An 18029-nucleotide genomic window follows, 5' to 3' on the forward strand; every position below is an offset into this window, starting at 1 on the left:
TTGAACCATTTTCAAACGATACTAACGAAAGACAGCGTTCGAGGCCCCAAACCCAGCGCTGACATCACGATGGCCAAGGTCAGATGTCAGCAGTAAGAAAGTCTGCAGCATGAAACTGAGTGAGAAATGTTGATTGCTGTCTGGCTCTTTTGGGTGATTTTTGCGATGGATTAAGGTCAGAAGTCATCTGTTAATCGCCCCTTCAGTCTCTTTGATTGAGTGAGCCCTCAGGTGAGGCGTAATGCATTTTCAAGGGCAATGATGACAATAATTGGCTACCTTCACTTCACCAAAATGGACAAAGTCCTAAAAATCTCTCCACTTGAATCTGACAGTTCAGAGCAAATGAAAATAAAGGCTCTGAGGGCTTTCCAGGCAACACATTAATAACTATGATATTATGAGGCTGCCTGTAGACATAATCTTTTGGCCAAATCATTAAGCTGATCTGTGATCTGTGGTGTGTTAACTCAGAGGACCGTGGACTGTCCTGCTTAAAGGTGTTTCACTGCAGTTTATGATTCTGTTAGAATGCTAGAAAGCGATGTTTAGTTAGAAAGGCAGCCTATTTCATTTCAAGACCGAAACATGCCGATTACTCTGGAAGACAGTTGAACTTTTATATATATATTTTCTTCTGTTTTTCATTATTTTGTAAAGAGAGGTTCCTCTGAGCGCTTGAAAGAAGAATGAACATTTTATAATCAGTTTTTAGTTGTTAGATACTCAACAGAGTTCTTGATTTTGGAAATATGGCATGTTAATTCCCTTCCTCTGCGTTATATCTGCTTTGCAGCCAACATAGTTTCCTATGGGTACTTTTAATGTAGCACTATAATCCTGTGACATTATTTAAGGGATTTTACATGGTGGTCAGCCATGACTGCTTTCTGACATTGTGCTTTTTTTAAGCCTCCTACAATAATAATTATTATTAATAAATATAAATATTAGATCTTTCTAGAATTTTCCTGTTCTATATTTTGGCATTTTTACAGGATTATTTTAAAGATGCTGCAGTAAAATCGCAAATGCAAGCTTCAAACACTTGAAAGAAACTGGAGATGATATGAATGTTATGATGATGATGATGATTAAGATGATAATAGCAGCAACAACAACAGAAGCACTGCAATAAACAGAGCCAGCCAGTAATAATAATAATGATGATTATATTATTATTATCAATAATGATGATGAAGAAAGTGAGAGATGTGAGAAAAAATAGGTTATTTAATTGTTTTTGAGCACAAAATATATGTTAAATATATGATAAACATGTTTTATATATACAAATGGACCCAAAAGCATAAAAGCTGGATCTTTGTCAATTTTGGAAGGTAGACTTCAATTGTGGAACAAAGAAGATGTTTTTACTCTGTGATCTGATTTGTCCTTAAAGGAAACAGATCATTTGTTAGCTCTTTGCACTTTTACTGACATTTACTCCAGATTTGAAAAGGAATGTTTCTTTTCTCTTTACTTCAGTGCAAAATATGCAGAAACCAAAGTAGAGGCTCTGAACTTTCGATTTTAGGCCGGTCTTGGTGGAAATGTGGGGTTTTGCACAAATACCACACCTCATTTACTCGGCTACTCCAACTTTCTGTGGGCAAGATGATGACTTAAGGGGACAGAGCACAAGACCAAACCAAAACCCAGCCTGGCCTGAAATGCAGTTTCAGGTAGGAGTGTCTTAAGGTGCAGCAGACAAAGGTCCCCAGCTATCACCTGACAAACTCCTACAGCTCATGAGAACCCGAGCAGCATCTGAGAGTGAGACGCGCTCGCCCACCACACCATATTTCTCCAGGTGTGACTCCTTTTCTCTTCCCTTTTATTCCAGTTCAGTTCACACTGTGCTCTTAAGTTTCAAGCTCTTTTATTTTGCAGCCAGTGTTGGCCATTGTGTGCAGCACTTCCTCCAGTGGGGCATTCATTCCTACAGATGAGGAGAGGACTTTCCTATTGGAGCACATGCTATTTTATTATTTGTTTGTTCTGTTGTGTGTATGGAGGAAACCTGTGTGCCTGTACATGTTTTCTTATGAGAGATGAACCTACAAAATATTCCCACCAACAGGATTTCTCTACATTTAGCTTATTTATCGCAAAAATGTAGCCCTGTATAAGATCAATAGCAGCTTCTCTGATACCATTTAAAGGTTTATCAAGGTTTAATACTCTTCTCACAGTGTTTATTTCTTTTGTTTGAGATTCATCTGGTTGTATTTGCAGAATAATTTTAATTGGTCAATAGTGGCTTTATTTATCCAGCACATGCTCTAATTTCTAAGTCTCACTATTATTATTGTCCTATAATTATACCTCACGGTTTATTCCATTAAAATGTGTTAACATAAGTCTATTCAGGCCTAAAAAGCATATAAGTCAACGTACAATATAAGGGCGTGATATTAGTCTGTAATATTACAGGATACAGAATGTGTGATGTGAGACAAAGAATTGTGTGGATCGGCTGAATTTCATTTATTTCTCAGGTATTGAGTGAAGAAACACCTCCGCTTATCCGTAGTTTGGAGGAACACCGCACCCCATGGAGAATCCAGCCATTTTAATCACATTTAATTCCCAAAAGAAAAACGATAATGTTCCTGTGACAGTTTAACCACTAACAGCTTCCCGCGAGCACCGACGCGGTTGTGGCGGGACATTTACTGTCCCTCCACCATTTATTACATCTCCTCTTAAGTCTTTACTATAATCCAGTGCTTCGGGTGTCAGTTCTCCATCTACCAGGCGCCATGCAGCGTGGGGGGCGCGCTGGAGACGCGCTCAGAGCCTGTGGAGGTTTGAAACCACCTGCCTGCTCGGACACAGACAGTAACCCCCCCACCCTCCTCTCCTGTGTACTGATGATGGCCTCGCCACAGGGTCTGTCTGTGTCACTGATAAATAATCCTCAGATTACACTTAATTATATTCCCATAACGAAAAATCCCCACTAGACGCCTAAAAGATCCTCCATCCTGGAATTATGCTTTTTTTTCTCCTTTTTAAAATATTCTTATTCAACATATTGTATATTTTTATTATTATCTGCAGCATAATGCAAGATTTAAACACTTTCTAAGAACTGGTGAGGTGATGAATGTAGAGATGACGACAGCAACATAACAATAATAGCTCAATAATAATAACAATAATAATAATAATAATAATGCTTAACCTCTCACCAGTTTTCCTTAATTTTGATAAACCAGATTCGGTCCTTTAACACTCAGTTTTTTCCCCCATTGTGACAGGTGACTGTTAATTTGTGCCTAATGGTTCAACATTTCAGGAGTTTGCTTAATGCTCTTCGTTGTCGAGTATTCTTTCTTAATTTCTCCCTCTCTCTTTCCCCCCCTCCTCTATCACGACAGATGAAAAGGCGCCCTAATTATTCCAGGAGGTTGGGAAATAAATGATTGTCTTTGAAGTAGGCCCGGGCCTTGGACTACATTAGAAGCCAAGCATGTGATTTGCAACTGTTGAAGTAAAAACCCTCACTCTTGCTGTAGGAGGGGAAAAAAACGGGAAATGAGGAGGGTGGATTCTCGGCAAAAGAAAATGGTATCTTTGTTTGCTCCCCTTTGTTTACCAGGGGATTCTTTCTCATTTTTCTTCCTTTTTTTTTATTTTTACTAATTCATTTCAATGGCTTTCAAACTGGAAAATGGAAATGTTGCTCCTGCCCTGTATTTCGGCGGCAGCGTCCTGGCAACAGAGCAATTTTCTATCATCAGGGATAAACGGCATCGAACAGTACATTCTGATAAAAAAAAAAAAAAAGAAAAAAAGAGAAAGAGCCCATGATTGCTGGCCTTCCTGTCTGTCATCTATCGACCAAATCCTCTCCTTCAAGGCCGACCACTGTGCCGTCAGACCTAATAATGTCGCGTATTAAGTCGAGAGAGGAAAAGAAGGGGGACCAATGCACGCCTCGGCTCTCTCCAGCCTTATTTGTCACCAACAGAAAATTCAGATCACCTTTTTGGGTTTTGGCCTCTTTGTTATTGACTATGTATACAGGATCATAGAGTCAGGCGTATTCACCAAGTCATATAGCCTAGCTTTGTCCTGCGCCTAACAGCAGCATTGATCTTTAAAAAATAGCAAGGATGTTCTGTGCTTAAGACTTCAGAGTAAGGGACAGCAAGTGTATATTTAAAGCCTTATAACCCCTTATTTATTCTCTTAGTAATAGTGATAATATGACCACTTCCATCCCCTTCTTCTGCTCATCAGGATTTTCATGCACATCCTTGTTACACTTTCGCCAAATGACTGAATTTCGGGTTTATTCTCCTTCCTTTCTTTTCACTGCTTCAGAGACAAATGACAAAATATAAAAAACCATATGGCTGGTACAGGAAACAGAGCAACGCAATCACTCAGGTGGACCTAAATATGCAGCGAGAGAAGGCGACAAGAGAAACAAGCAGTCTTAATTAGGACACGGGCCCTGAGTGGGACCAGTGCAGCTTCAGCCGTGCCAAATTAAATCCATTAGTGTATGAGAGGCTGTGAAGACTCGGTGGTGCAGGCCTTTGCTTATTTGTGGTCATTTAGCTCCACTACCGTCACGCTACACTGGGTCCATCTGAAGGCCCTCGCCTGCACCTGGGGCCATGCATATGCCAATTTTGCTATTTACTGGAGAGATAATGTAATCCTAATTTATGATGCAAAACTTATTGTAAACAGTCGGCTGCCTGGGAGCGCGTGGTTTTTTCTTTATGACAAAACCGCACAATTTTTTTTTCTTGGTGTAGCTGCACGCTTTTACAAAACACATCAAAGCCTTGCATAAGTGGGTTTGCATTAGTACACTGTGCGCAATTTATGTGCGTAAAAGCGGCGCGCCACCATTTGGGCACGGATGAATTCTACTGGAGCATTAAAGGCTGATCGGTGATCATTTTGGGGCTGGTGTGTGTGCGTGTGTGTCTGTGTGTGTGTGTGTGTGTGTGGGGGGGGGGGGGGGGGTTCTACTGAATCTAGTTACAGTGAACCAAGCTACACTGACAGCTGTGTGCAGTATGCATCTGTGCTTCCCCTCGCCATTTCCCGCCCTTCACAAGGCAGAGATGGGGAGCCGTCGACGCCTGGCTGTCTGCGCAGCGCCTGGTGGCTTTGCGCTGTGGAGAAGGGAGACATGTTGTTTAAGTGCCTCCCGGTCTCTCTCTGCAGTGACAAGCCTCGGCGTCTCCAACCGCCCGAGTCCCTGAGCAGCCAAGGAGGTGGCTTTCCATGCGAGCCAGTCAATAGCTGTTAGAGGGAACCGACCGCAAACGCCCAGCCACTCGCTGCAATTATGACCTGTGTCTTTCTGGAACTCCGTGTTAACGCTCAGATATGATTAACACGTGTGGCCAGATAGACAAGAAAAGACGTGCGGCGTTAAAACAGCCAGTGACTCACAGCCAAAGAGAGGATCAGAGAGACGGGAGGGAGCTGGTTACATTTTACATCTTTTTTTACTGGTCCAGTGGCAATTTGGGCGCAAATCTATGTTACACGTGCGTAAAAGTGCGCGCGGAGGTTACCAATGTATGCTAAAGTGCCCATCCCGCCTTAATCATATTCAAACTGTCAGTGACTGCGTTAACCACAAAATAACGCCACGTTACACGCGATGTAAAATATCCTCATGGTTTCCATGTATCCCGACGCAGACAGTGGATGTCAGGGAAATCCCAGGCCTGGAGTGATTTTAGAGAGTCATTCATCAGCGTTTATAAGACAGTTGGAAATAAAGACCACTTCTGTTAAACCACCACGGCCATTGATTGTGCTGAAGGTCAATCATCTACTTAGAGACAAAGTGATTTCTAGATTTGCAGCTGAACGCTGGTTATTTTGTGATTGACACTTTGACGAACTGAGATATAAAATAATTTCCCTCTGGAATAAGGCTATGAACTCCTAACAGGGCAAAGTACAACAGTAGGATATGATAAAGTGAGTCAGGCATGAGTCAGGGGCATTTTCCAAACACACTAAAAAAAAGCAAACTGATTTTGAAATGATCATTTCTGAATTCTGTCCACTCATGTCATCCCATATAAAGGCCCGTGGTTTCTGTGCCTTGCAATTAGACACGGTTGTCGGCACGCATGCAATAGGCTTCATCCTAAACATTTCAAAAGCACCAAGGTCGAGTATGTCATGTTCTCTCTATTCAAACAAATCCGTCCTTTCACCACTTCACTTGATCTCAGTGCGCCTAGAAAAGCCTCCCAACACGCCTGCGGGACACCAAGACTTTGACATTATCCGCACTGTTACCCCGCAACTTAATAATCCAGCGGTAGCACAGAGATGATGCTGCACAACCTGAAGAACTGAAGACGTCCCATCCAACCGAGCCCGGAAATTTTTTTTTGTTTGGGGGGTGGGGGTGGGGGGTTGTTTGTTTTTAGCCCGCAGGGAAGCAGCTAACAGCATTGCAGTGCATGTATGTCTTTGTAGTAGTACTCAAAGGCGATTAGAAAAGGTACAGGATCTGGTTTCTCTTCTGCGTGTCCAAGTGGAACACGGGCAGGGGAATTGGCCACTATGTTAGATCACTGAGGGGTGACCAAGGTGTGCTGACTCCTGCAAGGTCTGCACTACTGTGTGCGTAAAACACAGAATTATCAGATGCAATAGAAGAAAAAAAAACAATGTCAGAGAACACAAAAGAGCGTTCAAAAGAAGCTCTTACCTGCAGCCCTCCTGACGGCTAAGAAGCGCTTTGATTTTTATACAAATTTGAAATAATCTTAGAGAGCCTGGAGGAATAAAACCAATCCGTCTGGGTGTCTTGTTGCTCACATCCCTGCCTCTGTGCTCCTCTCTTGGTCCGCTGCTGTAAAATGATTATCCGGCTGGGTTGTGCACTTTTAAATCCCACAAAGTAAATAACAACCGTAGCTGACGATAATAGCAAGGTACCAAGTTCTTGTTACAGAAAAGGAGAAAATTGAAACTAAACGCTGCATTTAGACAACCATTTTTGATAAGAGGATAATTGAGGCGACACTGGCGTATAATTAGGGGATAATTTATGCTATATCCACTTTTATTCCACCCTCCCAAAATAAATCCAGTCCATAATCATTACAGGCGAATTGTTCTTAATTTTATAGCTGCAATTTGAGTAAAGTGTGGCCGCTAATCAAATAGGTTTTCGTAGTAACTTGATTGCAACCATAATTATTTTTCATCGCCTTTTTTGGTGTAATCGCTGAATGCGCCGGAAAAATGTGCTGAAAGTGGTGCAAAACCTGATTTGAATACCTGCTGCATTAACATAGGTGGAGATATCATTTTATTCTTATTTGCGAATTGAACATCGGAGCCCTCAGAGGCAAACTGTATAATTTACATATATTGAGGACCCTATCAGGCCTCATATTACAACAGGGATAAAAGACACTGTCAGTTTATCTCCGTATCCACCCTTCTATCTGCAAAATAACCTATTGTACCTCAGGCATATTGTTATTTGATGTGTCACATGTGCTGTATTTTGAATTGTCTGAAGATCCTTAATCATATGGTCAGTAGCCCCAGGGACAACGAACAGTTATAATATGTTACTTTCAGAGCAGAGGGGGGTTTAAAGAGGGGTGGCTCATTAGGCGACATCAAAGCAAATACAGCACTGAAAAACACGCTGTTTAATAATCAGTTATTCTCTGTAAAAATGTAAATTCAAAACTTTTAATTAGTAAATTCAAAAATCCGTGGGGTTGTAGGCCTGTTCTCGCTCATTTCCAGGGCTGTTCCACCTGTTTCAGGAGTTTGCTTGACATAAAACAGACCACCTCCCCCAGTATAAATAAGTATAATTAAAAAAAATCTTTAAAGGTATATTTTATACAGATGTGATTATTCCACACTAATTTGTAAATGATTACAATTTTGATTTAAAAATGTAATCCTTCTAAATGATGATAGATGACTTGTAAATATGCATGTTTTTTTCTATTATGTGTTGCTATCTTCTAATTACTTCATTGGTATTTGCTTTGAAAAATCAATTTCCACTTTATTTTCTTAAAAATGATGTTTGTGTGATGCTTTGCTATAAGTAATTAATTCCCGAGGAGAGATGAAGTTCAAAGCTGAGAGACAAAAAAAGAAGCACATATAGAGCTCATGCTCAGCGCTATATGTTGAGTCGTGCGTAATTTGGGGGTTTGGGTTAAAAAGAAAGAACTAAATCGACTCGGCAATTCCAAAAGAGCTGGTTTTACGTGTGAAGCTTGTCTGTAGGAGTTATGCGTCTTTCCCACCATATATTATTCCCCCATAGTTGTGGTGGGAGCTGGTAAGGTGGGTTAACTCCAGCTCAAGTCTCCGTGAAGCGCGGAGCACTGATGACGTTGGGTTGGATGACCAATAGGGAGGCGCTGCCCTTTGGAGACAAACCATTTTACTTGTAGTGTCTGCATCAAGTCTGGAAGCAAGGGCTCAATTTTAACAGAATCCACCTAAAAATCTCTCCCTTAACTTATGCCTACCTTCCGCCACTTTGAGTGAGAATATCACAGGACAAGGGGGGAAATAAAGACGCCTCTGGAAAATTCGGGTGTTAATAGGACAATATCTGTTCGCGGTGGAGAGGGGAGAGAGACAACAGCGCAGCGAGAGAGAGAAAACCGATTTGGTCTTGAGAGAGAGGGGGGTGAGTGCTCTCAAGGCAGAAAATTCGATGATGACCATGACTACGATGGCTGACGGTCTGGAGGCTCAGGACTCGTCCAAGTCTGCTTTCATGGAGTTTGGGCAGCAGTCGCACTCACAGCAGAGCTCCCCGTCGATGGCTAGCGGCCACTACCCGCTGCACTGTCTCCACTCCGGCTCACACGCTCACCACCAGCACGACAACACCCCGTACTCCGGGACCAACACCTACAACAGGTCGTTACCCTACCCCTACGTGAGCCATCCGCACCACAGCCCGTACCTGCCATCCTATCACAACAACACGGGAGGACAGACAAGGTTAGACGGCACAGGTAAGAGACCCCCTTTTTCACCAGCCAAGTGGAAAACGCACCGCGTCACGTCCATCCCTGACAGCACCATAAGCGCATACCTTCTCTTAGTAAGGGTGGCCCACGGTGGGGATCAAACCTTTCTCCCTGCCAGTGTTGGTGTCATGCTCGAGTCACCGCACGGCCGCTCCAAATTCGGACGACTGCTCTTTCAAGCGTAGGTGGGCGATTACACTGAAGAAAATCGTGCGTAAATGGCACCGGATAATTCGGGATCCAGCCTATTAGCTTCTCAGCCTCTTTTTGCTGTCCCGTTTAGCACTCCCCACAAAACCTGTTTTAATGCCCGGGGAGTGATCATCACGACCGTGCAATCCTCACCAACTACTCGTGAAAATTAGGCAGCCCGCACGCCTTGAATGTTGTAATTAGCATTTAATTGACATGTCATTACCAGCAATATCCTAAATATGACAGCGTATGAGGATTGTGGCTGCCACGGCGCTTAAAGGCAATGCGAGAAGCCGACGTTTATCAGGCTGAATTCTCCCCCTCCTTTTTTTTTTTTTTTTTTTTTTTTTAAACAGTTTCATTCGGGTGCTTCTGAATTTCCCCCCCCCTTGCCGGACTATTTCAGCCGTCTGACACGCTTGAGTCTCCCTGCACGGACGTGAAGATCCACCAGGCTGTGGTTCTGAATAATAACATTGGTTGTTTTTGTTGCAGAGCAGCAGAAAACGACGGTGATTGAAAATGGGGAAATTCGTTTTAATGGGAAAGGCAAGAAGATTCGCAAACCTCGGACAATTTATTCCAGTTTGCAGCTTCAAGCACTGAACCACCGTTTCCAGCAAACACAGTACCTCGCTTTACCGGAGCGCGCCGAGCTGGCTGCCTCTCTAGGACTCACACAAACCCAGGTATGAGGAGGAATGTACACTTCTAGGCCAGGAAATTATCATGTATATCGTCATAATACAGATTAGATATTACTCTTATTTATCATTAGGTTTTGTGTTTTTGTTTTGGTGGGGATCCTTCCAAGGTTTAGTACTTTTTTATTTTTGCAGAAGTGAACCAACCGTCTCACAAGCTCTCTAATCCACATGACCCTTCACTAATTGCATGTACCCCTCTCTCGCCCCCCTGCAGGTAAAGATTTGGTTCCAGAATAAGAGGTCAAAGTTCAAGAAGCTGCTGAAGCAAGGCAGCAACCCGCACGAGAGCGACCCTATACCGGGCTCCATGTCGCTCTCCCCGCGCTCGCCGACCATCCCTCCAATATGGGACGTCTCGGCCTCTTCCAAAGGAGTAAATATGCCGGCCAACAGCTACATGCCCGGCTACTCTCACTGGTATTCCTCCCCACATCAGGATTCGATGCAGAGATAGACTGATGAGGCAAGGAGGGTCAGTGAGCTGTCTGGAGGCCTCCGGATCTCCGCCATGCAGTTTCCAAACGTAGCCTGCAATTTGTGTCAGCGCAGAGACTGGATGCTGGAGAGGAGGAGAAAAACCCCTCCGCTGCTCCTCTGCTGAAAGGATAAAACGCAGCCAAGCCTCGGCGTGATGACACAAACAAGGGAACTAACCATTTTTAGCATACATGGCTGTTCAGTGGGCTCGCATATTTGTTATGCTTTCATTCATGTCAACATCTGAACGTCAATATACCAAATATTATCAGTGACATTTCAGCCACTTTGGGGCAAAGACTGCTCACACTCTCCGTGCGCTGTGGCGCCCAGAACCTTTAGCCATGGTGGACTCCTGACTGCTTTTTTTTGTTTTTTTGGTTGTTTCTCCAACATGCAAAACCAAGCAAATTGTCTGTCTGTAAATATAATCTGCGATTTTAGTTGTACATACACTTTTTATGTTTTGTCAGATTGAGTAAACCGTGACTCAAAACAGATGCCTGCTGTTGCATGATTTCAAATATCCATTTCAAACTAGGCCCTTTTCTGCTCCATATTGGGCCAACATGACATTATCATAGGCCTATTTCCCGTCCCCCTGGTGTGCACAAGCTCGTACCAGACAACATGAACATAAGTTAATGACACAGTGCTCAGTGAAAAGCCCATTTCGTCACATTTTAAAGAAATCCAAAGCGCTCAGTGGCTGATGAAAAACGCTGCACTATATAGATTTATCAAATGCACTCAACGCCGGAGGAAATTAACTTACCCTGCACCGCTGCTGTCTACATTCACCTCGAAAGACATTTGCTCCAGGTCCAGCTTATCTTGTCATTTCACCCTCAATTATTAGAAGTATTGACAAAATGTTTTCTCCCTTCTCTCCGTCCTAATGCAGGCCGTTAAATGCCAAACTCCACGGGATCGATGTTGAACAAAGCAGCCAGCTGCAGCGGCGTTCAATATGAAGGAGATATTTGGGACAATTTGTGGGTTTTTATCCAAGTGAGGCTTTTTTTCCATTCTCATAAATGCAGGCATAATTAGGGTAATTTTTGATGTAGCCCGCTGATTACAGCGTTTTTACCGTCAAAGATAATTACCTGTAATTTTCTACCACTTTTAATACTAAAAGGCATCTTTATTTGGATTTGAGGTAGCACAGATGGAACAAAGGGGGAAATTATTCGGTTATTCATATACAAATTGCCGAGAAGAGTGAGCGCTCGGGATATTATCTGAAATTACAACGCTGAAAAGCCTCATGCAGCTGTCAAATCGCGGATGTCCCACTGGCGCACATTCAGCCTACCTGGGGCCCCCAGGCCGGGGCCCGTATCTGCTCCTGGGACGTGAGCACCCTGATCTGAAGGCTGCAGGGAGCCCGGAGCAGCAGCAGAGTAAACATCAACACAGCTCATAAATGCACAGTTGTGTTATTCAGCTCCAAGAAGTGACACCTTTCATCGTGTTTTGCAAATGGGGGAAAAAGGCTTTGATGAGCTAAATCAGACGATAGATAGATAGATAGATAGATAGATAGATAGATAGATAGATAGATAGATAGATAGATAGATAGATAGATAGATAGATAGATAGATAGATAGATAGATAGATAGATAGATAGATAGATAGATAGATAGATAGATAGATAGATAGATAGATAGATAGATAGATAGAGAGCAGCAGAGTGACAGATCTGGGGGTGGGGGGTGCAGAGAGGGATGTGTCACTTCTTGCTCTCTGAGCTCTGTAACTACAGCAGCCTTCTCGTATTAAAGCTCTAAGAGCACCTGACAAGCCTTCGCACGACCACATAATAGCTCAACAGCGCCGGAACAGACCCCACAAAGACTCCCTCCATCCAAATATTCTCTCCGGTAAATAAAATGAAATCAGATTTAGGAAAACGCCACCGATTTTTCCTCAATTTCCTTCCCCCGACTTCACGATTAATCCCCAATCTTATCGAGAGCCACAGCCTCCTCTGAGGATCAGGAACAGCCACAGGACAGAAAATAGAAGACTCATCCTTACCTTCCTCCGCTTCTCTAACACAGACTAACCAAAGAGCGCTGCACGGTTTTACTGCTGGTGGTTGAATAAGCAAATCCAGGTGGGAAAGTGTTTGCACACCCCGGTAAGCTCTTATATATTGCCTGCAAAATTAGCTGTTATTACTGTCACTGTTTAGTGATGGCGAGCTTGAAAAAAAAAAAAAAGCCCTCTGCAATCAAGAACCAAGCGCATCTTTGCAAATTATAGGTAATTGTCAATGTCCAGATTATGATAATGGAGGCCCTAATCCTGGAGAATAATTATTGTGGAGTGTTACAGTTGAAGCTGTCCAGTAAAGCTAACTGTCATTATTTAGACTCGATTTGCAAAACGGGGGGAAACTAGCTGAGTGGAAAATGTTCGGTTGGAAATAAACGGGGGCTCTCGATATAATGGCACCACTAGTGTGTGTGTGTGTGTGTGTGTGTGTGTGTGTGTGTGTGTGTTGGATGGAGAGGGACATACAGTAGTGTGTGTGTGTGTACGAGAGAGATATATAAAGGCCTTTGTGTGCATTGGTGCGCGCGCCTGTGCGCAATTGAGCGCGGGCACGTGAGGTGTGAAAAATCCAAATTTCTCGAGTGACCTGCTCGCGAGGTAACTACGGGACTACCGTTTAGCCTGCAGCAGAAATTAGGCAGAAAACAAGAAGAAGAAGAAGAGATGGATGGGTGCAGCGTGCTCTGCAGCATCTCGTGCCCGTGCGTAAAGTGTATTCAGTAGGCTGCAATCAGGAAGAGGAAGAGGAGTCCGTGTCAGGTGGAAATGGTAACATGCATGGGTCAGTGTGTGGGTCAGATGCAGTATTGTTTAGTGTGTTAGTGTGTGTGGGAGAGAGGGAGGGAGGGAGAGGCAGAATGGGGGGGAGGGAGTATTTTGCGCAACATGTTTGTTAGTAAAAACTCACTTATATGATCTTTGCGCAAACGGCCGGGCAAATTCAATTAGATCAGTTTTCAAATCCCCACTGTTTCTCGCAGTGGCACGGTTTGTTTAGCGGTTTTGCAGCGGCAGCGTGGTATGACTGCCTGCTAATAACATGGTGAAATTGTGGAGGATTTTTCTTCTCTTTTTTTTTTCCTCCTTTTTTTATTTTACCCGGAAGGTGGGCTGCGGCCGGGAGTGGCAGAGCTCTGGAGCCGGTCTACCCCCACAGGAATGCGGATTGTCTCAGATCTCCGTGCCGCCCCCCTCGCCTCCTCTCTGCCATTCAAAGCGGCTAATTGTAGGGGACACAAAGCGAGAGCGACTGCAGACTGTCTGCTGCAAGGAGCAGGCATTTTCTTTACAGACGAGCTGGAACCGGCTGAAAAGGCTCAATCAGGTTCTCCTCTAAAATACAATATGACTGATAAAAGGTGATCATTCTGGTGGTGATCAGAGGCAACAGTGGATATAATAATAATAACAACAACAATAATATTATTATCATTATTCCAGACTGTTAAATATGAGGAAAATGTGTATCAAAAACTGTGGGGTTAACAATAAGGGTTAATTTTGAAAGATGGATTATTATAATAATATCAGGATACAAAGCTTATAATATCACCATAAATCAGATTGAATGAAAAACACCATCAAGGAAATTTGCCACCACTGACTTCCACAGAGACAATATCAGTATTTATAAAATATTATGGGACTCTTACAATGACATTCTGCAGAAATCACAGCAGTGAGATTTAAGGACAAATCACTCCAGGTCACACCGGTTTTCAATTAAAAGAAGTGTAATTATTATGGCAGGTTAAGGCTCACCGTGGTACATAGTAGCCATGTTTTCTAAGAAATGCATTTACAGTAACATATTTTTGCTTCTCGTCCGTTTGCGATGATATGGGTGATAAAGAAGTGTTTTACCATCCATATCATCGCCAACTGAGCCTGATGACAAAGGAAAATAAAGGCGCATTTCTCACAAAAAGTTATTTCTCCTCCCAATCTCCTACACGATCACCGTGTTTGTCTGGATGTCACCTTTAATAAAAAATAAACAAAAAATATCACGAAATAAATTTTGGATTGTGGGTGTTATGGCCAACGAAAATGACTAAGATTGGATTCACTACCTTTTCTTCATGTCGATACTGAGCAGCTGTGATTTACAACCTTGTGTGGAAATGTCACCTCAGGCTCACAGACATTATTTATGTGTGTGAGTCTTTGTCGTGATTTTCAGTGTAAATAACTGAGGGTTAAAATAACAAGAGACTGCAGTGAGGCCGCGGGGTTCAAAGTTCCATTGTCCATTTAAACGTTTAATAGTCTTCCAAAATGCAATAAATTACATGCACACATTTACACATTTTACACGTTTCTTCTATGACTGTCATCAAATACATTGCATATTCCTCTGAATTTTGAACACGAGTCCCATAGAAGGAGGAAAAAAAATTAAATGAACAACAGGGGTTTTTTTTTTTCTCTTTTCAATATAACGTCCCCGCTCCAAGAGCCAACGAGTGCTGTATCGAGTTAGGGCTCTGCAGGTGGGAAGCCATGGAGCTGCCGGCTGAGGTGTACCACGACCCCGTGTTTTCCAAAAAGTTAGACGCCGTCGTGTTGATGCTTTGTGGCTGTAGGCTGTGCGGCCTGGAGGGGCCCTGTGTGTCCCAGACGGCCGGGGACTGTGGGGAGTTGCACGCCATGGGGTCGCTGGAGCTGGGGCTGTGCTCCGGGGGAAGCTCGCCGTTTTTCATGATCTTCTTCAATTTTGATCTCCTGTTCTGGAACCAAATTTTGACCTGGAGAAGAGCGAAAGGCAGGACTATTAACACCCCATGGCCTACATAACCTTTGGAACAATAGATTTAGTAGAGGCACGGTGCGTAAAGGCGCACGGACAAAGCTCAGCGAAACGGTCATAATTTGTTCATAAAGAGACATCAAAAACAATCAGAGCAACAAAAATACGTAGGGAATGAATGTGATCAGAAATCCCACCTGTGTTTGCGTGAGTCCCAGTGAGGCAGCCAGCTCGGCTCTCTCCGGCAGCGCCAGGTACTGTGTGTTCTGAAACCGCCTCTGCAGTGCGGCCAGCTGGAAGCTGGAGTAGATCGTCCGGGGTTTCCTCACTTTCTTCGGCTTGCCGTTCACCATCCTCACCTCAGGCTCGGCTATCTCTTTTTCTGTGACAGTAAAAGTGACAAGCATGAGTCCGTGTGCTTATCAGAAATTGCATTTTAATAGATTTTTGTGTGCTTTGTCGCTCATATGCCACGAATTGCAACAAAATCCAATTCCATAAACCACATTGATTCCTAGCTGGCACTTGTATTCTTATAATACTAAAAAAAATAAGCATAAAGCTCGGTATAAAATAAGCATAAACAAACATTTAATCCTAATTTATTCATTTAGCTTCAGATTTACATTTTTTATTGCAATGCAGTCAGAAAAATGCAAAGAGGTGAAAACTAAGCAGGTTATTTAATAAGTAGAACTGGTTATCTATTAGTAATCTGCTCTTACAATAATGGAAATATGATGGAATAATGGAAAATATATGCGGCCCGTACCTTGTGGACTCGGCTGGGCTTGCACTCTGCTGTAGGTCCCAGCATACTGGTGGTACGCCGGGGTCGTGTAGGAGCTGTAATCAGTGTAGGATTTTGTCGGGTAATTTCCTGCGGATCCATTTACACCCGGGTACTGGTACTGGTAGGCGCTGAGCGGCTTCCCGTACGAGGTGGAGCTGGGCGAGCAGTAGCCGTGAGTGACTCCAGCGGCGGGACTGTAGTAGCCAGAATCCGTGGCGGAGGACTCGGGTAAAGTAGGAGATTCCTGAGACGGATGGTGCATGGTGGAGAGTTGAAAGGAGCTCTGGAAGTCTGCGGGTTTCACACTCGGGATCCTCCGGTCGAATACTCCAGTCATACTTCGACAAGTAACGCGTGGGTTTGGTTTTTATTTAATTAGTAAAAAACGAAGCAGTCTGACTCCAAAGTGGTGTGAAAACTACACTAGCATCGTTGAAAGGCTCTCGGGCCGTCGGGCTCTGGTGAAGACTGCAGCCAGCCCCGCAGCAAAGACTTGGTTAAATCCTAAATCACGCTCTTACGCACTGCAGGGAGGATCTGGTTCCATTGGCCAAGGCGCACACAGACACAGCTACACCCAATTCACTCAGCCAGCTTTCTTATAGGGGGGAAACCACCCGGGCGATGTGGCTGCATTGTTGTGTTTTTATACTATCAATCAATGGGAGCAATTAAAGTGTTGGCCGTGTGGCCAATCGACGTTTTCAGAGGAATGAATTAGAGGGACAAAACCTCATTACCAAAAAGGCCCCCTGCTGTAAGGCTGGCCGATTATTACTGTCTTCGTTATTCTTTATTTATGCATTTTATTAAAACACACTCAACATTATTTGATTAACTTTTTAGAGCAAAATAACCCAGAATGGCAGCATGAAACCAAATGTTTTAAACATTAAAGAAGATTAACGCAGAATAATTTAGGCTTATCATTGATCTTATTATTTATTATTTTCTATTATAACAGGAACGGAGGTTAAATCCTATTAATATCCTATATAAGGCAGCTCATTACATTTAACACTCTGTTAGATATAGCCCTACATCTAACAGAGTGTTACATTTCCAATATATAGACTATATAATCAGCAGATCCGACATATTTAATGTCCTATATAAAATACATTGCTAGCAATTGTTACATAAGCAGTTAAAATCCATACCAACTGCTCTCTGATTGGCATGTATAATAATGCTAAAATTGACCAGCTTCCCCAGCGAGATCATTTAAGATTCAGCTTATCTTATCTCATTTTAAAACCTGCTGTCGGGCAGCTGAACTGAACCGTCAGCCCCTCCACAGTGTGAACATCTAGTGGTGAACAGCGCCGACCAGCGGATATATTGTGTTTAGCACTGCATTGTGTCACATATCATCATAGACTGGATATGTTGTAGCCAGTCATTCAGTTTACTCAGTGCATTGGAAAAGATTGTAAGACTGCATTCAGTTTGTAATTTGCAATAAGCTTCATGTTTTAATTGTCCAGTATGAGCACTTCTACTACAGACAGATAGATAGAGAGATAGATAGATTTGAATTGAAAAAATATATATATATATAAATATATATATATATATATATATATATATATATATATATATATATACATATAGGGTACCGGGTCTAAATATTTGTTTTCCTACTCGTCAAACCGAGTTATCTCACTAAACTAAACATCGTTGTGCTTTTCTCACATCAATAACTGAAATAGGGTGAATTGTTTGGCTAGCATACCTTCATATTAGCTTACCTGACGTTGTTACCCCGGAAATACTCACCCCGCCGACGCCACGAATTTCTTCCTGTCGTGTCTTGCATGTTGACAAGTTTTTACTAACTCGACTTGTGCTTCATGTGCCATGTCAACCACACCAACACTGTTCGTAGCAGATATAAGGCCGCTGTTTTAATGAAGAAAACTACCTTTGCTGCGGTTGTCCGAATTTGAATTCGGGTCAACGCTAAGAGCGCGCAGCGTGCGTCTGACGTCACTGACGAGATCAACCAGCAAGAT

At 43.0% G+C, this 18029-nt stretch overlaps 2 protein-coding genes across 2 annotated transcripts; one reads left to right on the forward strand and one right to left on the reverse strand.

Annotated features, from left to right (window-relative positions):
* The first annotated feature begins 8707 nt into the window (after nucleotides 1–8707).
* Nucleotides 8708–10385, forward strand: dlx6a (distal-less homeobox 6a). Its single transcript, XM_070846902.1, has 3 exons — nucleotides 8708–9014; nucleotides 9720–9913; nucleotides 10146–10385. The coding sequence occupies exons 1-3, from the start codon at nucleotides 8708–8710 to the stop codon at nucleotides 10383–10385; spliced, it is 741 nt and encodes a 246-aa protein (XP_070703003.1).
* Nucleotides 10386–14733: 4348 nt separating this feature from the next.
* dlx5a (distal-less homeobox 5a) lies at nucleotides 14734–16794 on the reverse strand. The gene is made up of 3 exons (XM_070846098.1): nucleotides 15994–16794; nucleotides 15419–15603; nucleotides 14734–15219 (listed from the first exon to the last, which is right to left on the reverse strand). The coding sequence occupies exons 1-3, from the start codon at nucleotides 16349–16351 to the stop codon at nucleotides 14905–14907; spliced, it is 858 nt and encodes a 285-aa protein (XP_070702199.1). The 5' UTR covers nucleotides 16352–16794; the 3' UTR covers nucleotides 14734–14904.
* Nucleotides 16795–18029: the final 1235 nt, after the last annotated feature.

The sequence above is a fragment of the Pempheris klunzingeri genome, chromosome 16 (assembly GCF_042242105.1).
Source record: "Pempheris klunzingeri isolate RE-2024b chromosome 16, fPemKlu1.hap1, whole genome shotgun sequence".
Taxonomy (NCBI): Eukaryota; Metazoa; Chordata; class Actinopteri; order Acropomatiformes; family Pempheridae; genus Pempheris; species Pempheris klunzingeri.